Source organism: Amblyomma maculatum, chromosome 9 (assembly GCF_055883805.1).
Source record: "Amblyomma maculatum isolate TAMU_Amacu chromosome 9, ASM5588380v1, whole genome shotgun sequence".
Taxonomy (NCBI): domain Eukaryota; kingdom Metazoa; phylum Arthropoda; class Arachnida; order Ixodida; family Ixodidae; genus Amblyomma; species Amblyomma maculatum.
In genome coordinates this window covers 14,660,266-14,685,808 of record NC_139352.1, presented here as the reverse complement: position 1 = coordinate 14,685,808, position 25,543 = coordinate 14,660,266, and the positions used below count along the sequence as shown (strand labels likewise).

Below are 25,543 nucleotides of genomic sequence, written 5' to 3'. Positions count from 1 at the left end.
GGCTACAACAAAGGAAAAAGTCAGATTTTTAAAATAAGCAGAGCACAGATGACATTTCGGTCGGTAGATCATTTAGCAGTACTATGCTTTTTTCGTATCACTCAAAACAAAAGAAAGGCAGACACAAACATGTATGTTTACACAGAATAAATTAATCTCAAAAGCAAACAGAAAAAAATGTGCTTAGCGCATTAAAAGCCACTTGCTGCCATTTGTATTGCAGGATAGTGAGGGAACCGTGAAATGGTCATTTGAAAGAAGACTGCTGTGAAGCAAAAATGCACCACAAATTTGATGAAGTCTCACTTGTGCACGGCTTCTAGCTCATAAAGGAGAAGTTTTGACATGAATCGCAAATATAATATACAATGACGTCGTAGCAATCCAACAGGAACCTTGTCCACTAAAGCAATCTTCTTTATTAACCATTTCAGTATTCCCACTGAAAGCGCAGAAATATCGCTGGAACCACAACAACACAAAGGACGGTACGTGTAAGCAAAATGCCCATTTTAAACAGCTGATCTCAAAAACAACATGCATGTATGCAGACTTAAAGCAGTACAACACAGTATACTCTCTCATTGCACTTTGTGGGCGGCCCTCAAAAATAGATATCATATTGTCTCTTTTCAAAGCGGCCGTAACACATGCAGTAGGTAATCTGGTAGCATGATTGTCGTTGGGCCTGCTAATGGCTTTCAATTTCACAGTTTGCATGTCTAGGATAGACAAACAACATCAACCTTTGTTAACATTCGATATGTACATTTAAATCGCTGATTATGTCATGTATTGCAAATGGATAAAACATTTCACTGCTGGTGTCTTACTGCATGAACTCTGATTACTGCTTATTGCAAGAGTTCTCAGCATATTCATCAACTTTCAGTTTAGAGAACAAAAATCAGTCGTATGTTTGCCTGTCGCATACTTTTATTTTCTCACTACATCATTTTTCTATGCTGCTCATATGCAGCAGTTAAACTTCTCTAGCTTTCGAGAAACATTTTAGAAAAGCCACAAAGAAGTTACTGTCAAACACTTTTTCACTGCAACACATTGAGGTAGCCAATGCTACACAAAAGGTAATATCATTTCACAAGCATGCAACAGATATTTGCACATAATGACAAATTTTTCTAAATTCTACAGCATTTGTCATGCATGCACCACATTTCTCTAAAAAAAAAAAAAAATATTGGTAAAATAAAGTGCACGCACAATGAACTTAAAACATTTGTAAAGGCAAGCTCACAGACCTATATGTTCGTACTTCAGGCCTAAACGGTGCCAACATTTTATATTGTCCACTAAACCAGCCTGGTAACTGTCACACACCAGCCAGCATTTCATCTGCTGTTTGCAAGCCAACACCCTGTAATTGCAGATCAGTGCCTTGTAGTTGCATTGATTATCTCATGCGTTTTGCAACAGGAAAACTGCGTGTTTAACGACATATCTCTTATACAGTTCACAGGCTATAATTATTGTACAGAAGTAACAATGCTAAAAGCATATGCTGTATGGGACAAGAAACACAGGAAATCAAAAACACCAGCACAAAAAAAACACTGCCCACCAGTCGCTAGTCTATGCCTGTCATATTGTTTCTTTCGCCTACTTATGGTCTCGTAACAACGCTCCTTTTAGTGCAGTTACTCCCCAATATTAACACACCGACCAGCCGGCTACACAACCTCGAAAATATTGCCCCCCCCCCTTCCATTTACTTCGCGAGGTTCACAGCATTGCGTGACAACTTTACTTGGGTCCTATTAAAAGTCTGCCATTGATAAGTACTTGTGGTGTAAATGGGCTAGTGGCTGGCCCACCAAACAGATTTTCAACAACTGCTTGCAACAAGTGCTTGGATTTGTTCCGATGAACAGAAAATGGGCACTGTATGCACGCGTGAGTAGAATTGTCAACAGTAAATGTTTCCACTCGTGACTGCAAATTAGCACGTATGGTGTCTTTGAGGGGCACTGAGGACACTTTCCTGCATCAATTAGGCACCGCTCTAATCACGAAGAGCCCTATACCACTTTAAACGAATACTGATGTGTTGTAAGCTAGAAAATGCCCCCCAACGTATATTGTTCGTGCGATTTCAACACCAGGTATTCAGGTGTAGATCTAAGAAGATTCTTAGGGGCTTCTAAGAAAGAATATCCTTGAGAATGAAGTTTGGAAACTGTGGTAACTCTTCCTTTTTGGCAAGATCGAAAGATTTAATTTATTGGCGAGTATCTTTAAATCCAATATTCTCAAAGATAAGTGCTTCTTTTCGTGCCAGACAAACATTGACACAGCCACAAGGAGGCAGGCAATTTTTCCAAAGACTATAACTGGATGTGGCTACCCTAGGTGTCCCTTTAATTTTAAAGCAACCACTCGTAACCTGATGATAGTACTACATACAATATTGAATTCTAAACAGTTTACAAAGTGGGGATGTGCCAGTACTGCCTGCCAAGGTGCTCTGATTAACAGCTGACTTGATGACTAAATTCTTAAGCACCCCTGTTTTTATTGCAACATGACAAAACCGTAACAGTCCAAAGGTGACCACATGACTAATGTTCATTACGAACAGCCAAATGCAGCCCACGCTGGAAACACTGGTGGCTGAGACAGATGGCAACTGCAATGTGGTAGTGTTCAAATAATGATACGACAGCAGCTGCAGAACTTGTTAAACAATGGATAATTAACTGCCCAACAGATTTGCTTAGAACGTGTATTGATGGTGTTTCATGTACTTATATGCATCTTCCAAGAACAGTGTGTTATTAACAGAAGATGTGTGCTTCAGTTGTATTAAGGCCACCTTTTATTTTACTGCTATATATATGTGCTCTACTGCATTTAAACATAAAGGTTCTTAAAACCAGAATTTGCTTTTGATGCTAGTAAATAGCAAATATTCTATTTAACAGAATGACAAACCATTTGAAAAAAAAACAAGTATGTGGACCTATGCATAATCATGTATTCAGGCTACGCACTGACAGTAATTTTTTATTAGGAAAGGTCATTTTAAATTATTTTGTGGGATTTTTTTTGTCATTTAATTCTGCAACTTCTCATCCAGCAAATAGCAGTGTCCTCAGTTGTACCAATACTGTAAGCAAATACCTTGACATTAATTCATGTTTCTGGTCAGTTATCTGTCCCTTTAACACAAAATCAAGTTTTTAGTTTCTTCTTTCATAACTCTAGAACACCATGGGCATCAACATTGGTAGTGCCCATAACTGATATTTTATAAAATTGTGCCTTACTGAAAAAAAAAAAAATGGCCAACCATTAGGATATTCGGTAAGGTGAAATTTCAGTGCAGCTGTTGAGACATTTGGATGTCACATACGGAACATGCAGTGCCAAACGGCGGTGGCACTTGGCATCAGCAGCCACCGCAAAGGGAAGATAACAGATTCTGCCACTCTCACCCTACCATCCTATTTTTTTTTTCCATGCTGCATCAATTTTCGGGCCATTTGGTTTTGATCAATATTGCTTGCTTCCTCTCCTCGTCCTTTTTGTGCCGCAAACTTCTCGTAAGTACTTTCATGCTCTGCCGGTTACTAGACCGATGCGACGTCCAACCCACAAACGGGAGCTGGCTCTAAAAAAAAAAAAGAAATTCGGTAGAGACTTCACACTGCTTACGTGTGGGAATGCAAAAGCATTACTTTTTCTGAATGCAGCTAGTACCTTTGTACAATGAACTTCATTCTCAGTTACATGCGTCGCCCGTGTCTGCATAGTTGTGAGGACGGCCACGTACAGCCGTAGTAGATGTGGACGCTTCAGCTTCTATTTTGGCAACAGACGTGCACGACCTCATTGGCTTGGTGGCGATGATCTCGCTGCGGCCTTTCTTCTATGCAACGCACCCGGTTTTGAAGGATTGGCCTTGAATGCATGCGCCTCACTCAGCCACGTGTCTCACGCTACCTAACTGTTCCTCCTGACATTATGTACTATGCCAGATGACAACATGATTCGCCATATTTTTGGGACCATCTCGGCCACAACCACACTACAATGGTCACGCACGGAATTTCATATAATGGGGCTAGTAATCCTTTCACATTAAAAAAAGCACATAACAGGAGTACAACTGGAAATAATCACAATTTAAATAACTTGTTTTGCATGCATATGTCCAATACCTGGGGTGCGAGTATTTGAGCTTTGCATACAAAGAAAAATAAAGCAGATATATTTTAAATGGACACAACCATTTCATTGATAGTAAACGTGACAACAGTGCATAATGGAGGGAAAAAAGCTAGCAGGCTAAAGCAGTACTGCAGCCATTCATATCACGAGCAAAGCGCCCACAGTTTCTGTGCCTCCCAATGGCATAAGGTAGTAGAAATTAATTTTTTGTACCAAACTAAAGCTCCTCTGTTGTGTTGGGAGCCAGTGCAGAATGCCTTTTGAATTAAATATGTTTGATAAATGACCAGCATGCCTTAGAGAAACAATGCCGACATACTGGCATGATCAGGAAAAAAACTCCCGCCTGAGGCATGGCCCTGCAGACAGAATGCAATAAGTTTGTAGTGCAAGCTTGTTGAATGCACTGCCTCATACAACACTTTCATTCCTTTGGTACAAAAAAAGATTTTGTTCTTTGTTCTCACTAAGAGCTAGAGGCTCTTCCCTTGGACTTTGTGCCTTGAGCTCTAGTCACAGCAGCCAGTGGCCATTCAATGGTCCAACATAGGTTCTCAACCACAGCATGCTGCAACTATATGCACTGACTCTATGGGTGTCCAAGAGGAAAAGCGAGGAAGGAAAAAGACTAGCACTTCTCTGAGCAGCTGCCATATGGATTGCACAACAGCATACCACACACCAGATGGCAACACACCATGCCCAAGTTCTAAGAAGGAGGCCCATCACTTTCAAGGCTATCATAGTCCTTGGACTCCATCCTGTTGCAGCGGTGGTTGCTGCCACCAGGGGAAGCATCGAAGCTGAGGTCCCACAGCTGGCCATGCCGGCTGGTGGGCTGCGGTGCCACAGACAGGGCCGGCCCCATGGTCCTGGCGACGGACCGACTTCTGGGCTCCCGGATGTGGTTGTCCCAGAGGCTTCGGGACTTCCTCAGAAGAGCCGCATCATCCCTGTCTCTCTGCTCTTGGCTCCAGAGGCCTGAGTACTCGGTATCCCACAGCGCTGAGCGGCGCCTGGCAGCTGCCCTCGGGTCGTCGTGGAAGCGCTGGTAGAAGCTCTTCCTATGGATCCGCTCCTGCACGCTCTCTTCACCCGGGCTGTGAACACTGCTGTCACTGGTGCGCCGCTCTTCGCTGACGGGTATGGTCTTGGGCCGTTGCGGCGGCATCAGCGTTGCGTAGTGGTGTTGTGATGGCGCAATGGCCTCCTTAGGAGCGTTAGTGTCGTCCATGCAGCATGCAGTTGTCGCGGGCGGGGCAAGGTTCGATCCGGCGGCAAGCTTACCTCGCTCGGACTGCGGCGGGCGGTCCGGAGGTTCGCTGCCCCGCCTCGGGCTGACTTCGCGTGCCAGGGAGCCGCTGCGCTGCGACAGCAGGCTTCGCAGGCCACGTGTCTGCAGTGCTTCCAGCAGTGAGGAGTCGGTGCCTGGGGAGTCGCCCTCGTCCCGATGGCCCGAGTCTTCCTGCGGCCAAAGCCCGCACTCAGTGCGTGCCGAAGATGGCGGCGTGGTGATGACGATGTGCGCATTCGGGTTGCTGTTGCCTCGATTGTTGATGGACACTTGCATGCGAACCAGGGGTCGCCGCCCTCCGCCACGCTCATTGACACTCAAGGAGCGGCTGCACGGCGCGCCTGGGGGCGCCGTCCGGTTGCTCTCAACGCTGATCTCGCTCTGGTAAACTGGTCGGCTGTTCTCGCCCAGGTTGAACTTGTCGCTCTGCGAACGGTTGTACTTCTGCTGGCACCGCTGCGGAACTTCGTCAGCTCGCGTATCCTGGGGGTCGGCGGTGTCGTTGGACAGGTGCAGCCACTTTTCGACACGGTGCCGCGTCCCTTCGGGGTCCTGATGAACTCCCCAGAAGTCGGGGTTGCCGGCGCCGTGGTCCAGTGACGTCCCGCGGTCAGCGAGGTGACGCCCGGGCAAGTCTTGTAGCCTGTTGCGGCGCAGCGTGCCAAAGAGTGACGCCCTGTCGATGGGGTCCCAGACACCCGAAGACCGCTTTGAAAATGGGTCTCCTCCGCCCATGGCACGGGTGTGTGGTGTTCCCGGCTCGCTTCCGCTTGTCTTTGACGGCTTGTCAACCACGAACCGCAGCAGGGTCTCTCTCTGGGGCCGAGAGGGTTGTGAGGGCGGATCCTTGCTAGACCTCGAGAATGACGTCGAAGGAAGGAAACTCTTCCAATGGTTGCGGAAGTCCCGGCTCATGTTGCGCATAAACTGGAACAGTGCCTGCGGGTGCGAGCTGTCAAAGTGCAGGTCGAAGTCGTCTTCATCCGAAGAGTCCCGGTCAGTGGAAGTCGACACTTGACCGCCGCCGCGACGTCCCCACTCACGAGCACGCCGTTCAGGCGTTCGTTCCCTCCGGAATGAGTCCACACCGGTGAATGGATCTGCGCCCCGGAACAGTGAACCTTTGTTCAACTTCTTGATGGAACTCTTCATCCTCATGAGGTTGCCGAATGGACTCGATGTACGCCAGTCTGGGAACATGTCATTGAAGATGTCATTAGACTCGGACGAACTGCCACTGGCCGAGCGTGGGACGGTCAATTCATCCTTCGGTGGCGGGCCCGGAGATCGAACAATTTCTTCATCCACGCTGGTGGCATTGCTTGGCTTCCGGGTGATCTTGGTCTTCTTTTCCACCGTTGTCCACGAGCCGTCCGACTTTGGCTGGGCGTAGACGCGACCACTCTCTGTAATGCATGTACCGTCCTTGCCAAATGTGAACTTCTTGTAGCTGCGAACGGGCGAGTCCGTGGCCACCCTCGTGTGCTCATCCGCGGAACCTTCCGGAGACGGCCTCCGCAGCGGTGCCTCGGGCTCGGGAATTTCCTCTTCTGGTGTTCCCGGTGCAGCGTTGTCCCACAGCGTCGATGACTGCTGCTCTTCTTCAGCCTTCTTTCGGTTGCTGAGCGTGATCTCCGCCGTGCTCTGCAGTACGTTCTCCACTTCCGGTTCCTTGCTGCTCCCGTCTACGGACAACTCCCGCGCTGGCTTGGATGTGCTTCTTCGCAGGATGCCTCTGGAAGCTGCGTCTCGTGTCTTCTCCACGGACGGCGACTTGTTGGATGGTGGCTGCACTAGACTAGCAGGGAATGCGGCGCCTTCCCTCTCCCTGGGACTGGCACTGAGCGGGCTCTTGCTCTTGCCCCGTTTGGGCACCGGAATGACTTTCTTGGGTTCGACCTTCTCTGGCATGGCCGGTTCCACTGAGGCGGACGGAAGCTTGGCCACCGCACTTTCCTGGACTAGGTTTGGAGGTTCGACGACAGCCGCTTTAGGTGTTTGCGGAAGCGGCGGCTTTTTTGTGTCCTTGAAATTGGGCGACGACGAACTCGATGGCTGCGAGTTAAGGCACTTTGGAATGACTATCTTTCCAGGACACCGCACTCCGGAACCACGCCGCGCCAACATGGGCGCTGCAGACTTTTCTTCGCCGGCGTCAGTCTCTGTCACCACAGTGGCACCCTCCTTGTTTGCTTCCGGTGACATCGGCTCTTTGGGCTTTTCGGCTTGGGCGACATGTTTCTCCGCTGCCTCATGCTTAGGTGCCGGCTGTTGTTTATCCAGCTTTTGAGACTCCTTGCTCTCGGCTACTGGTTCTTCCTGTTCCATTGGCCTCTCTGTGGTTTCAGATGCCTCTCTGTCTTCCCGGACCGTAGTGACTTCGCTGTCATCTTGGCGAGCGGGCGCAGATGTGTCGATTTCCTGTTCAACCTTGTCTTGGGTCTCGTTCTCGGATGGCTTCTTCTCCTGTTTGTCTCCATCGTCGTCGTCAAACTCTTGGTCGTGCACGAACGGTCCCCCCAGGAGACCCACGCTGGACCGTCTCGAAGAGTTAGACGTGCAGACTTTCTTGTTCTTGTGTGACACACTCGACATCTTCATCAGGCTGCCGTCATTTGAGCACTGCCGCTTGATGTTCTGGCTCTCTAGTTCGGCCGCCAGCGCCGCCGGGATGAAGTCTGCCGAGTCGCTGGCATCGTTGATGGCCTTGTCCTGCTCGGCTGGCTGGAAGTCGAAGCTCTCACTCTTCTCGGCGCCGTCGGGCGCACTGGCTGCCTTGTCAAACGCTTCCTCGGGCGTGGGCGAGGCTGGTGCCAGCGCCAGCAGAAGGTCGAGGCGCACAGGCGTCAAGTTGGACATGTCTTCTGCCAGCTGCAGCAGCGAGTGGTCGAAGCCCTGGTTCACCCACCGGTCCTGGCATATGTCGATGACCGTCGCGCGCTTGGCGGGGTCCACTGTCAGCAGGCGACGGATCAGTCCTGATGCATCTGCGGGAAGGAAGGCCGACAATTCTGGAAACATGGCACCCGTGATACACCAGCTGCGTGGAAATACATCTTCTAAAACCTCACTCTCTATAATGAGCGTTAAAAACAAATGTCTGGAAAATTCACCACAGTACGATTTCTGTTGGACCAAGTAAGCTAAGGGCACGTGAGATGCAGCTGCCTGAAGAAATCAGTAAACAAGACCAAAGCTGTACAAACAAAACACTGTACTTTTCTCCAAAAATGAATAACTTTGATTAAAGTTTGTACGGCTTAAGCAGGATCGTTTCATTTAAAACTGCTGCGCTACTCACGTTGTTTCGTGCAATGCTTTGCCCTTTTCTCAGCAATTAGACCTCTCCAGACCGTAAACTAAGCCCGACACTGCATAAAGGCAGTCCAACTCACCCCCACTCTTTTACCGTTATGGCTGGAGGTGCAAGGCAGTCAGTGGTGGGTAATTTATCAGTTACGGGGTTTTGTGTTAATTCTGCTGTACGCATCGACACACAGGCGATTGATATGCGAACAAAAATGTAGGAACCTGATACATGGGCTCAACCTCATTCACGCTCATCACATGGGGGGGGGGGGGGGGGGGGGCATAATTTTTATTTCTCACGTTCATACTTTTTTCCACCTCTCTCCCCGCTCTTACACTGACCTACTTTCGATATCCATATGGAATGGCGCCCACGCTTTTTTGCTTAGACTTTCATTTTTGTCTAACCGCGAAACCCGTAAGCAAAGCCTGTCAAGCCTTTCTCGAACAGCGATGCACAAATGGCCGCTACCAACGCGCACATATTTTTATCTGTTCGCGCTGTCCGCATTTACAAAGTGAAAAGTGGGCATCCCCGCGCCTTACATGCAGCCGCCGACCCCTCACGTATGGGTTGCGACGGAGACAATGCATGAAAGTTGCCTCTCCAGCCATCTCTCTCTTTTTTTATTTTGCTGATCTAGATGGTGAAGCACTGCGCCATCGCAAGCGCTTTCGTTGCGCATCTCTCGCCTTAGTCCCAGGAGAAGCCTGGAGCTACCACTGACGCATTCATTCATTGATCTCCCATCATTTGGTGTTGGGGGAATCCACCTTTTTATGGGAGCCATCCGACTCACTCGACTGGAATGACACGTCTGGCAAAACAGTGCCGTCACAGCACGTACTCGCTCCGCCTGTTAGTGCAGGTGGCATCACTGTTAGTATGAACAGCTCCGCATGCGCTTCGGTGCTGCCACCTGCCGCTGAGGAGTGAGGAGGGTATGCGCCGGTGCGGGGGAGGGTCAGAGCTGGCACTGTTCCAACCTTTGGATGTAACGGACAGACTGTCACCGCAAGTATGAGCGCTTAAAGGTTTTCGCCAGGCAAGGCAGTGTGTGGCGGTTATATGGGTAAATTGCTGTGCCATATATAACGTGGTTACAGATGGCCACTCACCGGATTTCCTCTTGGGTTCGTAGTAGTCGGCCTCGGAGATCTGGCGCACGAGGCGCTTGAAGTTGCTGCCGTCGAAAGGCATGGCGCCATAAACGAGTGTGTACAGGAGCACCCCGAGGCTCCAGCAGTCCACCTCGGGCCCATAGTAGGGCGTGCCCTTGACGATCTCGGGCGAGGCGTACAGCGGTGACCCGCAGAAGGTGCTCAGGAAGTGGCGCTCGTCATATACGTTGGAGAGACCGAAGTCGGCGATCTTGGCATTGCCCTTCTCGTCCAGCAAGATGTTCTCCAGCTTCAGGTCCCGGTGGCAGATCTTGTTCTGTGCAAGCAAGGAGATGAGAGGTTAACATATGTCAGCCTCGGCAGCCTTAGATGGAACATTTAACAAAAACAGCCTGCACCACAGCCTTTCTGCATGGTTATATGCATCTGACCTGCTATGCCCCAATTCAGCGATGCCAGCTGACGCTTTGGAGTCGGCAGAAGATATATGCGCCCCTCTGGAAGCCATGCGCCGCTGAGCACAGTCTTGGAACTCCCATACTACTCCCTATTTTTACCCCTGATGCCTTTCAACTCAGCTTTGTAAAGGGGTGACATCAGGGTGACATGACACAACAGGACTCCCACAAACGCACCCCATCCGTGAAAAATTCAGTCAGCGTGAAACTGTGTTCGGCTCTATAGCTAGCCTGTGTAGAGCGTGGCATACATACATGCAGCCAGTCACTCGCATACGAGCATCAGCCTGTGACGTCAGTGGCGCTGACGACAGCACTGACTTTCGTGATGTAGGCAAAAGCCCAGGCTGTCTGCATTGGATGTGCGGCGCTTGCTGTGTTTTCGAGCATAATTTCCGATATTCCAGCAAGCTTCGGTGCGGTTGGTGACGCCGCGAGGCAGCAAGAAAATGGCACCTGCTTTCAGAAGTTCCTTGCAATTGGATAGCGATAAAAGCCAAGGACAGCAGCGTGGAGCGCGACGAGTTGGCTCTAGCTTCGGTCACGGATCGTTTTCTCGGACAAAGTGCGTTGTACTTCTACATCGAAACGTCATTAGCTCGTCTGCGGCTCTTAATCCTCAAGGACATACAAACTGTCGGAAGTTACCTTTAGCAATCACACCGAGCTGCTAAGCACGATGTTCCCGGAACAGCACTGGACACGTGAAGCAGCTTTTGCGAGTTTAATCAAGTGACCCATCGCAGAGAGCGAAGAAAAGTTGCACGGATCTCGATGCAGGGAAGCTGCGCTATCAGATCCGCTTCACCTGCACTGCTGCCCGAGTATCTTTTCGTACAGAAAAGGACATAAAAACTGTCGCAAGCTACTTTTAGCAGTCACACCGAGCTGCTAAGCGCAATGTTCCCGTAACAGCACTGGATTTGTGAAGCAGCATGCTTTTCTATTTTCACTTTTGCGAGTTTAATCAAGTGACTCATCACAGAGAGTGAGGAAACGTCGCACTGATCTCGATAAAATCATGCAGCGTTATTTACCAGGTTATCAAGAAAGGTTATCAAAACGTTCGTCATATGGACGACGTTGTCCCTTTCTAGCATGCACCAGCAATAGGCCCGGAAGTTCACGAGTGTAGACGACCAGTATTTCTTATACCTTGTGCCTTTTTGTTTTCATTTAATTTAATCAGTCACTTTTACAGTCACCCACCAGAGCCGCATGGTAATACGGTACTACGGTAATACAGCAATAGGCTAAAAAACATTCAGGCATAAACAGAAATATTTCTTAACACAAAACACTTCCACGCTTCCAAATATTCGTACGCGCGAGTTTCTTTCGAAGACAGCGTCGCTTGGCACGCCGTGCTTTTGCCTACACCCCCGTCGCTGCCGATCACTGCACCACCATTTGTTTGCAAACATGATGTTTGTCTATACCTTGTGGCAGTAGTAGACGGCCGAGGCCACCTGGCGAAAGATGCGCCGGGCTTCCTCGGAGCTGAGCTCTTTGCGCTCGCTGACGTAGTCGTAGAGCTCGCCCCCGCTGGCATACTGCATCACCAGCACGATCTTGTCCTTGTTCTCAAATACTGCGAGCAAAGAGGACACATAAGAGTCTTCTGAATGTCCTCATGCACGAGAACAAGCATTAAAGATATACGATGATGACAAACACACTCGCAGGGTACAGTGCACGTGGTCTACCCGCTTGCCGCAAACATAGCAGTTATAATTGCTATGAGCCACTAATTATTGCACGAGTTTGATAAAGGGTGCTACTCTGCCTTTCCAACTGCTTTCCACTGCTTTACCTGCTTCAGACGAGCACACAGCGCTCGTCTGTGTGATCTTCTTACTTTGTCCTTCGTCATTTTGCGCTGTTTTTGCCATCCAAAATGCTTCCTCGTTGAGGTGTACACGTTTATACTATGGAGTACGTGGAATGTATATATATATATATATATATATATATATATATATATATATTATAACGAGCTTTATTGTAAAGTGAGGTCATTTGAAACATTTAACACTGTGTCTGCATTTCAGTCTTTCGTGCCTCGTACTTCACGCGAATGGAACAACAGATGGATGGATACGAGCCTCGGTTAGACCTAGAATCCTCGCTAAGAGGTGCAATGCTTACCGCGCCTGGATTTAAACACCAGTTAGGGTAGCTGCGTACAGATGCGACAGACACGACGCATACATGGCAAAATTGCTTTTAAAAAAGAATTAAATTACATAATCAATTACTTTGCTGAAAAGCTCAAATTGTAATTAAATTACTGCTCCCAAAAAGTCGTGACATTACATTGAATTACTTTTGCAGAGCAATGCAGTTTACTCAAATTAAATTATAGTTTGAGCTATACAAAATTTAAGTAAACCTAGTAAACTGCGCCTGGCAACTCCGCGGCCGTCGTCCCCGCTCCTCCTACGTTGAGAAGTTATTCCGCTGGCTGCCGAGAGATGGCGACAGCGACGTAGGGTTACCCTCGCCAAGCGAGTGCTGGGTATGTGCCAGATGCACCGTGTTGCAAAGCGTTCCGGATAGCCACGTGCTGTTGCTCTCTCGCTGTTTCGTGGACAGTTTTGCAGTGGGCAAGGTCATGCTTTCTCTGCCTTCGAGTGCTGCAGGAATACAGCATTGCACCAACTGGTAAGTGCCAGCTTTGCTTTATCCTTCCTTCGATCGCTGCGTAGTGTTCAGCTGCTTTGAGGCTTGTGAAAAATAGTGACAGCACCAAAAACTGTATTTATTAAGCATCAATACTGCAGTAGTAATGTTAGATGAGCACGTGTGCTTTCTGGACTGAAATGCTAATTGCTTCCCTGCTTAGCTCGTCTGCGTAGTGTGTTCGATGTGCTCCTGCGCAGTTCTTTTTTTGCAGTATACGCTAATTACGAAATTCTGTGATAAAATAGGAACGCAAGCTTCACCTACTGTGAAGATGACTACTTTAAATTGAGTTAAACCGAATCGTGCAAAGCCTGTATTAGTTTCCCTTGTCAACTAAATCGCTGTGTCCCTCTCTCGCAGCATCGGAAACCGTAGAGCTCGTACTCAACCGCATTGAGGCCTGTGAAAAATAATGACAGTACTAAAAAATGTTTATTACGCGTCAATACGGTAATGATAATATTAAATGTGCACGTGTATTTTCTGGAGTGCGGTGCTAACTTCCTCCCTGGTTAGCTCGTCTGTGTGGTATGAAGTATTAGTGCTCCAGCGCAGTATTTTTTGTTTCGCTAACTGCGCAATTCTGTGATAAAATAAAAACACAAGCTTTGCCTATTGTGACGATTACTTTGGAGTGAGCGAAACAGAAAGATGCAACGCGTATAATTTGTTTTCATTGCTTTTCAAGTTCAAAAAAAAAAAAAAAAAGCGTTTGTACGACGCGCTGAATCATTGAAAGTAACAGCTGATACCGAAACTGTTCTAACAGACTTGAATGGCATACTGCGATGCAGTTGTTCCAATCATCTGTAAATCAAGCTGGCTTCTGAAGTGCCCCATTCAGTGACAGCAGTTACCGTGAAAATGTTTCCCCACTTGTGGCAGCTATTCATCAGACCACTTCTGGTACTCTTGTAGCACAACTGCTGTTGTGAAATGTGTAAATAAATGCTGATGCCTTTCTTCTTAAATTTTGTTTTACCGCAGCGTAGACTAGCATTGTAATTTTTCTATTGCCATTGGCGCTAGCGGAACAGTCATGCGGTTTTTCTAGCCATGCGCAATTTCTTGAAACTGCCTCACATAAAATGTCATAGCGTTGGCGTCATTGCCTAACAAGTATCATGATCACTTGTTATGCTTAGAAGATGTCGGCCTTACAAGTAAATATGCTGAATATGCACGGTTCATGCTTAGGGACAGTTATCCCGCGAGCGAAAAGCAGCGCTCCCGCCCTCGCGCCGACGTTCGTACCCGTGCGCCTCGACACCTACGTCAGTGGCGCCCTCAGCGACAGGAGCGGCAGCGCCGCGCAACTTTACCCGACGGCGCCGCTGTATTTTTCGCGCGGCGCGTTGACAGGCACAGAGTATAAAGGAGGCTATGAGTAAACATAACACAAGCCTCTCTCCAGACGCGCACACATACATTCCGTCTTTAAAGGCAACGGCGAAAAAAAACAAAAAAAAACAAGAATAGTCGAACGCTCGCTACTTTCATTCTCAAGACAAAAATGAGAGTCGAACCGAACGTCTTACTGACCCAGAGCTGTTTTCACTGTTTGAAGCCCCAAAGAAACAGGTTCCCTCTTGGACAGAACCGTTAATCTGCGTTGTCCTGTGTGTACGCTGTCTGACTTTTAGAGCGTAGCTCTTTGGCGCCCGTTCCTGGTTTCGCGTCCATGTACGCCGGTACGTGTACACGTCGGTGCTCGCGAAGTTAAGCCGGACCTCGCCGCTGAGGCGTCCCTCACGTTTCGCTGATGCGCAGCAACTTATACCTCGTCTCGAATGTATACTGCACTCTCAAATTGCATTACTAGTCTAAAGGGGTCCGCCACATGACTGGACTCCGTGGTTACAAATACGAAAAGCGCGAGGCAGTCGTAGAGACGGCGCTTCAGTCACGGAGAGAAAGCGTAGGTGAGAAAAGAAAACTTCGGCGGGTGTGAAGAATCGGAAACAAAGGCGCGCCCTTGAAGCAAGCCTTCTGGTAAACTTTGGCGCGTTTCCCCTCGTTTCTGCGCGCACCTCTACACCCAATTGACAGAGCCCAGGTTGCCGACGGGAAAATGAATGGCAAGGAGGCATGCGCGCGCCATACGGACACTCCGGCCAAGAATAACGGGCACCCCCTTTTGCCCCGGCGGGCAAAGCAGAACAAAAAATGCAGTTCGCCACTTTTTGTTTCCATCGCTACCACGTTACGCGCTCGTCAGACAGCGCGCGCGTGCATTTTAATGCAGGGTTGCTTTCCCCGTCGTCTTCCAAACAAACGCTCCGCTTCCGAAGCCAATAAATCTGGTTGGAAATCGCCGAGAACCAACCACGTGCTCGCCCATCTGGTTGCGCTCCTGAAAAACTGCGCAGCAAAAAGGCCGTTCTGAGATGCTTTGTCTGAATCCGCGTTGTGTACTATATTCCCGGCTAGTACCAATCAACAGCCAAGTTTTTAGGCTTAAGGTGACGTTCTTTGTCTTTTAATCACGATCTCCGGCGTAAGCAAAAAAAAAGAAAAAACTTTGATGAATTATTTAGGGGAACAGGTTCGAGGACATGACGTACGCCATGCATACGTACTGTCACCTGGTGTTCTCCTGGAAGAGGAGGACGCTGAAGTCTGCTCGCGTGCTGTATGCGGAACTCTGCCTGCTCGTACAGCTTCGCCTTGTCGTTTAGTTACGTCTTGTCCTGTTGTCCGCGACATATTTTGGTGGAGGTGCTGGGTATCAATCCCAGTATATGTTCCGCACACAGCACGCGAGCCGACTTGAGCGTCCCCTTCTTCCAGACGCCAACTAAGAACATCAGGAACACCAAGTGGCATTACTAGCCTGCATCGTTAGACACCACTTGACGTGAAGGACCATACGGTATCATATAAACCTCGGGTCTAATCGGTAGAGTGCCAGGGTCCTAAACTAAAGGTCGTAAGTGCGAATCCTGCCTCAACTTTTCCACTAATTTGAGACGCGCGGCGACGTTTATTTGCACTACGTGTTTGGGCTGACGTCATGTTGTGGGCTGTTTGGAAGTCCCGCGCGAGGTCACATGGCTATGACGTCATGTACGCTACCGACCAACTACAACCACATCGGCGGCTTTTCACACAAACGCTAAATAAAAAGGAACATCGTATCAGCAAAAACTTTTAAATGTTTCTAAATAAGGAGCTGAAATTATACAAACACGTCTTTTGAGCAGTTGCTGCTCGCGCCTGCGGTAACAAGGGGATACCTAGGAGGGCCAACGGGTCTAGCCACTGCAGCCCTGGAGTAAGGAACCCACACATAGCAATCCTCCTCCTGCTCTCTAAAGGCTGAACCACATGGCAGCGTTTCTTCGGCGCCGCGTCGGCGTCGCGGATATCGGCGTCGCCGGAGGTGCAATTCTGGCCCTTGAAGCGAGACGACGCTGAAAGACGCAGGTATCTGGAGGGGCCAGATCTCAGCGTCGACGCCGAAAATTATTCGCAGGTGGGGACCAACGACAAGCCACGCATGGGCAGCTGCGGCACCAACCGCCACAGGCTCAACTCGTTTCCGCGGAAGCAACAGCTCCTCTTTTTGTCCGCGTGCATGCCTGCGCCTTTTGATGCCCTTGCCTCCCCCACCCTCCCCAGTAAGTTCCCTCCGTCGCTGAATAGGACGATTTTAGCTACGGACGGGGGACAATTGTTCGAACGTCCAGGATTCTCCCACGCCTTGCCTTGCAGACGCCAGTTCGTACGCCGTCATGTGTTTGGTCGCCCTTTCCGGCGCGCGCCGAGCGACGACGCTCATAGACGAGACGCTGACGAGACGCCGAAGAAGCGCTGCCATGTGGTCGGGCCTTAAGCGTGCACTGAACAGTACAGTGGCGTATTTTGGATTTCGCATCAAAGAAAAACGGTGCAAAAGTGACTGCGATAAGGCGAACCTCAGCGGTAGCGCGCAGGGATGCTGATGTGCCAGTCGGAGTGTTTAGGAACCCTGGGGGAGTGAGAGGGTTTAACGGTGTAGGGCCACGACGCTCGTATACTTCATAAGCGCAGCCTCATGGTTGCTCTTTTTTGTATGCCGTACCACAATTATCGCAGCCCTGCGCACTGGTTCCAACACGCGCCTTGTTAATGTTGCATGAAAGAAAAAACACTGAACAATGCCCAGCAAGAAGGCGCTGCTGAGAGCTCTGATCGCACAGTGATGCGCCGTTATCTCTGAACGACTCCCTTGAAAAAGTGGCCAGCGCACAATCCCTCCAGACATCACGTATTGTTAAACAGCGCGCAACGAGGTATCGCGCATGCGCGGAGTTATTTATAGGCGTGTGTAAATAGCGCGCGTATTTGAGCGGCCACTTTGGAGCGCACCCTCGCTCCTGTTCCTTCCGGTGCACCTTCGTGCAGAGAGATCGGGAGACCCGCTCGTTAAAACCCAATCACGGCTGATCGGCCTTGCGACAAGGTGCGCCTCGTCAGCGATTATTACGTTTCTTTCACGGCGGCTAAAAGAGAGCGAGATAATAAAAGTAATTACGCGGGTGGTTCAGCCAAGCTGGCGCTGAGCTGCGAGTGCTTCGCCTCTCACTGTTTTGCGTTGCTCGGGGCACGTGGAGGATGTGGGAAATCTCCCCGGACATGCATTTGTGGGATATCGCCAAATCTTATTGTGTCGAGCTAGGTTTGATAGTGTGCGGCGCATGTTTCGTCATATTTGTGCGCATTTGTAGCACCATCTACGCTGGTCCGATCATGAGCTGCATTTAGCCAAACGGGAGCGGCCATGGGGATATTATATTTTGAACTTTCTCGCACAGCAAGTGCTTGGGTTGACAGCTATATAGGTTTCGCATAATCCTCGCGGCTACTCGTTGTCGCCTGCATCACACAATTGTACGCACGCACCAAATTAGCATAAATAAAAGCGTCTGGAGCAAATTAATAAGAGGAACGAAGGAAAGCAAAATGGGTACTCTCGGCCTTCAAACAGCGCGGAGTAGAGACTTATTTTTGACACGTCTGCGTGACCGTACTTTGTATATGCTGCATAATATTCAATAAGAGTGTGCATGCAAATAAGGTGATTTCTCTATTCTTGCAAATAACTTGCGCCTCGTGTTCACGCTGTGTTTCAGTGCGGAGTGTGAAATGGGGGGGGGGGGGGGGGGCGTTTTTGCTACTTCCACTGCCGCACTTAAGTGCGACGAATGAACCATGTTCTGGTGGACAGAGGTCCTTCGCATGGTTCAAACCAAATCTGCAGTAACTTCTCTCCCACTGTACAGTTCACGATGTCGATATGCATAATCTTACCTGACCTAGTCGAAAATACTACATTATGCGCATTAATGTCATAAGAATTTTCTGGCGCCTCTTTATAATAAAACATACCATTGTAACTAAAGAATGGTGGTTGACATGGGTTCATTTTAATGCGCGACTTTTCAGCCAGCTCAACTGGACAACCGCACAGTCTGAATACTAACGGAAAGAGGTGACAACCAGTGAGCGCCCTTTATTTTCGCGAAATTCGTGCAGGTAAGGCTCCTTTCAGACATGTATTTACAGCAGTACACAGCAGTTTATGCGCCGCCTGTATGCCGCTCTTACGCAGCACAAAGCAGGAGGCATGCGTGCCATAGCGGCGTACTGTACCAGGCCGTGCCTCTCCCTCTGTCGCACTGTGAACTACACACACACACACACACACACACACACAAAAAAAAAAGAAAAAGACGGGATCACTTTGAATCTGCAAATTGCTCCAATTTCAGAATTTGCAATTAATTTCTCCGACAGAAATACCCCATGTCGACGCCGAATATCTTCAGCCAAGTGGATTGCTTTCCCAAACTCGCCAAGTGGGCCCTCAAGGGGGAGAACTGCACCTTTCGGGACTAAAGCCCCTCAATAAACTAAAAGTAGCGCCATCTCCTCTCTCCTCCTCCGGCGGCGCCGCTCCTCCTCTCGCATTTCGACCGTGGCTCCACCTACGGGGTGCGCGACTAGCGGGCGCTCTCCGCAGCAGTCGCCCTTCACAGCCGATAACAGCCGTCTCGATCAGCGCCGCGCGCGCCGATCAAGGCGGCCGTGCGCCGGGTCTCACCAGAGCCTTGCATTTTGTCGCAATTGTTTCAGGTTAAAATATTACTCACTGCTGAAACATAATTACCGAATGTTGACAGGGATTTTCCGCCAGAATAGTTTCAGCTGTGAGTGTCATACACCACATATACGCGATTTCGGCGTTGGTTCAACTCGCCGTCATCTCCGTGTGTCCGTAGTTCGTCACATTTGGCCACTCAGCGGCATGCTTTATAAAATTTGTAACTAGGCGGCGGACAGGAACAATTTTGGAACAGTCTGTGTATGGTTTCTTCGCAGCGTTGACTGGATTGAGAAGTGTGGCAGCAGCTGTCTTCCATGTATTTTCAACTTCAGCTGCAGATCAAATTAACTATAGGCGGCGGAAGCTGCAGTCTGTGTGGAGTCTTCGCAGCTTTGATTGACTTGTGAGCTACCGGTAAACTTGGGGAGGGAGGTAGCAGTTATTTTTTTTTTATATTTGGCGTTGAGACGGTGCCGTGTTCAGCTGCCATGGTGTGTCACCATACGTACACGATTTTGGCGTCGATTTAACTCGCCTTCACCTCCTTGAGTCCGTCAGCCGTTGACAAAAGTGCGCAACATGCTTGAAAAAAAATTAACTAGGCTGCGGAAGCTGCAGTCTGTGTGGTTTCTTTGCAGGTTGGACTGAATTGTAAGCTACCGTGAAACTTGAGAAGCGTGGTAGCAGTTTTTTTTATATTTTGCGCTGAAACGGTTCTGTTTTCAACTGTCAGTGCGTGACACTGTTTTCAACTGTCAGTGCGTGACACCATTTGTACGCGATGTCTGCGTTGGTTGAACTCGCCTTCACCACCGTGCTTCTATCAGCCGCCGGCCAAAGAGCGCAATAGGCTTGAAAAAAAAAAATTAAATAGCCAGCGGGAACGATTTAGTAGCAGTCCGCGTGGCAGCAAAACACACGGCGATATGTGCCGCGTGCGCGCCGCCCGCCCCGCTGGAAAGGAGGAAGCTGCACGCCCAGCAAAAAAAAAGCGCGCGCGCGCACGTGACGGCGCTCGGCCAATGAGAGGGTCGAACGACGAAGGAGAGTGCAGGAGAGGAGGCGGGCGGCAAACTTCACATGTTGGCGCTACTTTTAGTTTATTGAGGGGCTTTATTCGGGACAAATGTGGAGCGCGCAAACGGTATACATTTCAAATTTCTAAACGACGCATATCGTCACTGCACCATGTCGTTCCGTGTTTTCGCTGCATTTGCAACTCGCTGCCTCATCTGGAACGAGCTGCTTATACCCCGTGGAATGATACAAGTTTCATAACCCATGATGTCAACAAGGCAGCTATGGTTGCCGCGTATGAGACTCTATATATTTCCCGCCGTTATTTTTCCAAGCATCCCTGGTAAAAAGCAGGAAGCTGCGGCGCTCCTCATTAAAGGTGACGCTAATGTGAACGCATGACCCTTGTTCCCATCCCCCACAGCGCTGGCTCTATACCTACCCGCGACCCTTGAAACACGGCCAAGGCTCTGTGCATGCAACGGAGACGCACTTTTTCAGGGCCAAGCGCATGTCGTAACCGTGGCACCACGCTCAGGCTTTCAGGGCGGCTGCAATGCGCATTACATTCCTTGCCTGCAGTGTCCAACAGCATACAAGGTACGCGAGGGCTTTGTACCCGCCAAGGTGGTGCAGTGACAGTGCAGAATATATACAGTCGAACTCAGATAATTATCGGCTACATCGAACAGACGTTAAAGGCTTGGTTTGGTTTGGTTTGTGGGGTTTAACGTCCCTAAGCGACTCCGGCTATGAGAGATGCCGTAAGGGAGGACTCTGGAAGTTTCGACCACCTGGGGTTCTTTAACGTGCACTGACATCGCAATCAATCCGGAGCCCATTGCTACGGCAACACCCGTAAGATCCGTAAGCAAACAGAACATGTACAGAAAGGGACGGCGGGAGTTTGCACGTATTCTGTAAGGACCCTACCGGAGGATTAACCATCCCGCACCGAGTGTGGTGTTGCGGACAGGTTTTCTCATCCTGTCCGCAACATCCTGCCGTGCCACACAGGAGGGAATCGATGTTCGCGCTAAAACAAGATATCCTTTCGCGTCGCCCACAGCGCTGAGCCAACCGTGTGGATGCAAGAACAGTGTCTGTGGCCCTGCTCTCTACGCGAACAGGCCTTTTTTTTTTTTTTTCGCCCTCTTCTTTCTGGCAGTCACGTGGACAACAGGACCGCAACATCGCCGGAAATGTCGTCTTCCCAAGGCTCCACAAAGCAGCGCTGTTTATGAGATCTGGGCCCGTATTCCAAGTTTGCATCGTTAACGAAGTGTCGCTATCTCACGTGACCTCGAGTCATCTGATTGGTGGAAACGCCGGAACATTATGCTGACAACTCTTCCGATTTCGTAGTGGCAAAACCCGGTTCCGCTGTTTCGACCAATCAAATGATCCGAGGTCACGTGAGATAGCGACGCAAACTCTGAATACAGGCCCAGGTCTTGCCGACCAATCAAACGTGCGGCGCTCACCTTCGTAGATGTGGATGATGTAGGGGTGCTGAATGGAGGACATGATCTGGATCTCCCTCCGTATCCGCAGCGAATCCTGCTCCGTCTCGATCTTGGACTTCTTGATCGTCTTGATCGCCACCTGCAACGAGAACACGAGCGGACGTTGCTTAGTCCGTGCTCACAACAGCTCCACTGCAGGGAAGGCTTCCTCAAGCAAGAAGAAACATTGCAAATTTCATCGCACTGACAGCGCTAATAACGCGCCGTAATCATGCGCGTCTGTGCCTCTTTCGCAGAACATTTTGTCAAGAAACTCTGCACGACAAATTGCTCGCACCGCCCACATATGTGCGTACCCTCACGCCTCGATCACGTGCACGAAGTTGGCGTAATTTCGTGCAACATAAAGCTTTTTTTTTTTTTTCGGACATATTTATTGCTCCATGGAGCCGCGTATGCTCTCTTCGGGCCGCAGCAACAATTGCAACGGTTATTAATCGTTGTTCCAATCCTCAGCGACGGCTATTGCTCGGTGATGTCTTGTTTACAGGAGTACTTTACGCTGTATTGTATTGGTCCTCTCGAATCATATGTAATTATAATCGCGTTTACTTTTTTTTTTTTTGTTACATTGCATGTCGGTAATTTTTTTATGCTCGAAGTATCATTGCAATAGCCTCTCGCAAAAGCGCAAGGTCTAAGAATTTGTATACGATACGGTGAGAGTGTTGTGAGGCGTTACAACCTGGTGTGTTGTGTGGCATATGTTGTACATACGGTATGGTATAGTATGTAACGTATGATATGGTACGGTATGGTAATGGTATGGTATGGTATGGTATAGTGTACAGTTCTATGTATTATGGCGCATTGTGGGGTTGTATGATGTGTGGTGTTATGGTATATTAATTGTTATACAGAATTTAACACTCCAAAACTGCAAATTGGCTATGAAAGGCGCCGCGTGGAGGGCTCCGGAGCAATTTCGACCACGTGGGCACTTGAAGGCAGGAATTTAGTGTACAAAAACTGCACACTGGCTCACATTCTTATTCTTGCCTTTTGGCGGGGAAAGCTGAAAGCAATGCATAATGTATCGAGAACACAGGTATGCATCTCACCTAAAGCCCCTCCAACTACCTAGCATCTTCCTTCTCCTCTTAGGGTTGCCAGTAAAATCGTCCCTGAAATAATCTACACCTTTCATTTGACAACAAAACTGCGCTCCATTCTTTTTCTTTTCTGTCCAATGAAGCGTTTATACGATTGAGAACACAGCTTGCTCGAACGCATTTAATACCCATTTAATGTTTTTTTTTTTTTTTTTTTACATATTCCATTAGCCTTGGGGCAATAAACAACATTATTAAAAAAAAAATACGGCACAGCTAGCGCATGCGCTTCAACAAAACGCTGGCGATATGCGTGCGGTGGTCATCGAAATATATTTCGTTTTCACGTCACTAATTATTTTTCCCGCGAACTTGCCGAAAGGCATACATAAGAACTCGCGTGAGAGAATTTTCTTCCAGGAACCGGAGAACGCTTTTGCTCTAATTGTTGTCGGTCAGCCACTTGGAGAAGTCCTCTTCCTTATCGCCGCTAAGACCTATACGTATATAGCTGCATTTGGCCAGAGCGTATCTTATCTTGTGAGCTGCCACAACAAGACTGGCGCAACCAACACGGCACAGATAAACCTAATATTGTCAAAACTACATTTTTACACATAGGTGGCGCATGGGCAGTTCAGTGCATGTGCAGAGCCTGAACTAAACGACGACGCTCTCCATCGCATTCCTTTATGATCGTGCATATCCATTGTCTCTGCGATTCGCTCGTTCCATCGTTTTACGACGCACGTGTTTTTGATGTTTATTTTTTCAGCGCTTGGCAGAGAGAAAAAAAAAACTGAGCGCCGACATTCCTATACCGAATGGCACGCAGGCCACGTCCACTAAGTCATAACCAACCCGCGTGTACGTGACGCGCAATTACGAAAGATGGGCACTCGCGCGGCCAGCTGCGCAACGCTACGCGTTGTTCCAGCGACATCATCGCGCAAAAGACCGTATGTCGCGTCGACACAAGGGAGAGCAAAGCGTGAATTTCCTCGACACAACCAGAACCAAGGACAAGACGCCGCGATGATTGGCGCTCACGCCGTTTCACCCCGTCTCGGTGGATGGACGTTGCCCGGTGGCATATCAAAAGAGGCGCCCATCGAAAGACACCACCAGGAATCAATCTCGATATGCTTCATGAGTATCCTAACTCGACTGTGAGGGACACCGTAATGGAGGCCACCAGGGGTTCTCTAACGTGCTCCTCCATCGAAAAGCGACCGCCGCAGCCCGGATCGAAGCCGGGGTTCAGCAGCACTACTGATCCGCGGGGTGAATCAGCAAAGTGCTGGAACAAAGCAACGATCGCATACGGGTATTGCATATAATAATAATAACACTTCAAAGAAACAATACAGGACGTCATAGACACCGGCACAGACCGTTTCACGTGGGCGCTGCCGCACCAGCCAACGAGAGGAGTACTTTAGAAGAAGTTCTTGTTGGGCTAGTAGTTGTTAATGACGATCGAGTTGCTCAAAAAAGACAAAGGATATGAAAAAAGCGCTCTTTTCATCTCCATCGTTCTCTTCCTGTCTGTCTTTTTTGTGAGCGCAACTCGTCATTAACAACAATAGAGGAGCTCCCTTCTTGCCCGTGCATCTATACTGGACAGCCAGTCCACACTGCCGTGGCAAAGAGGCACGGCCCGAGTGTAGCCCTTCCCTCGAGAAGCTTTTCGAAGCAGCGGCTGGCGCGAGCTCTTCAGCTTAAGTGAAAAACGGGCCCGCGTTCAAACCCCATTACCTCAGACCGGTTCGTGGCGGTTCGCCGGAACGTGTTGGCTGGAAATAAAGAAAAAAAAAAAAAAATAGCGAAGCGACAACCGCACCCAACGGCGTGGCTCGTCGCAACCCGGCCGCAATTTGAACGACATGCGGTTACATCACGCTCCCTCGCGAGTCCCCCGTGACGGGCCACAGGCCCACAGGTTGCCCTCTCTCTTTATACTCCCCCTTCACCCTTGATTATCTTCCTGTGCTCTTTTACTTTCGGGACACATTTAAAGAAGGCGTTTATTTTCAAGAGCATCTCGTGTCAGTCTGGGTGCGCGCGTTTTCAGGCGAGGGGAAGAAGGTGGTGCGCGAGGAGCTCCCGGCCACATACACATGTAAAAGTCAAAAGGAAGCCGCGGCTCGCGACCTCTATCCGGGGCCGTAGGCACGCACGCGCGTGCTGGCTGTCTCTCTCGGGGCCCGTGTCGGCCCGTCCGTATACCCCCCCGAAGAAGAGGAGTGGGGGAAGGCGGACTGGCTGGCCAGCCGGAGGGAGAGAGGCTCGAAAATAGAACCCGGGCGCGACCCCGAGAATGCGCCGGCGACAGCTTTCCGCCGGGGCCGCCAGCGCCGCAGACTGCGCTCGCTACCAGGATCACACATATACACAGACACAAACACGCAAAGAAGACTCGCAACTGCAGCAGAAGTCGAGACAGAACCAAAATCCAGCACTATATAGTCCTTCCGCGACTCTAGTTGTTGTCTTGCTACACGTGACTAAACCGTCCATTTCGCAATAGCGCGTTCCGCAGTTTCCATTACATCGATTTTGTTCTAAGCATTTGCCATTTCTATGCCTCCTTGTCTGGACGCCGGACTGGACACGGCGCCATTGCAAAAGCATCTCTGTTTGGATGTCTGGATGTCTCGATGCAGCATTGATCAAGGGAACGTTGCACCGAGGTTCTTGCCGTCGCAATGCAAAGCCACGTCCAGAGTGGACGGGGGGGCACGGTAAAACCGGATCAGGATTGGATCTGGCCGCCGTCCAGTCCGGACGTGCCGAATCTT

General features: G+C 49.4%; 1 protein-coding gene across 2 annotated transcripts in view; it reads right to left on the bottom strand.

Moving 5' to 3' along the window:
* Nuak (Nuak family kinase 1) overlaps positions 1–25,543 on the bottom strand; it is an 83,705-nt gene that overhangs the window by 14,645 nt on the left and 43,517 nt on the right. Inside the window, exons 2-5 of one of the 2 annotated variants that reach the window (XM_084578238.1) lie at positions 21,649–21,769; positions 11,814–11,965; positions 9,914–10,232; positions 5,479–8,472 (exon numbers count right to left, since the gene is read on the bottom strand). In XM_084578238.1, coding sequence (XP_084434364.1) covers positions 5,479–8,472; positions 9,914–10,232; positions 11,814–11,965; positions 21,649–21,769 — 3,586 coding nt within the window. Of the gene's footprint in view, positions 1–2,040; positions 8,473–9,913; positions 10,233–11,813; positions 11,966–21,648; positions 21,770–25,543 lie in introns of those variants that run through there. The other variant, XM_084578237.1, reaches the window with a different exon arrangement.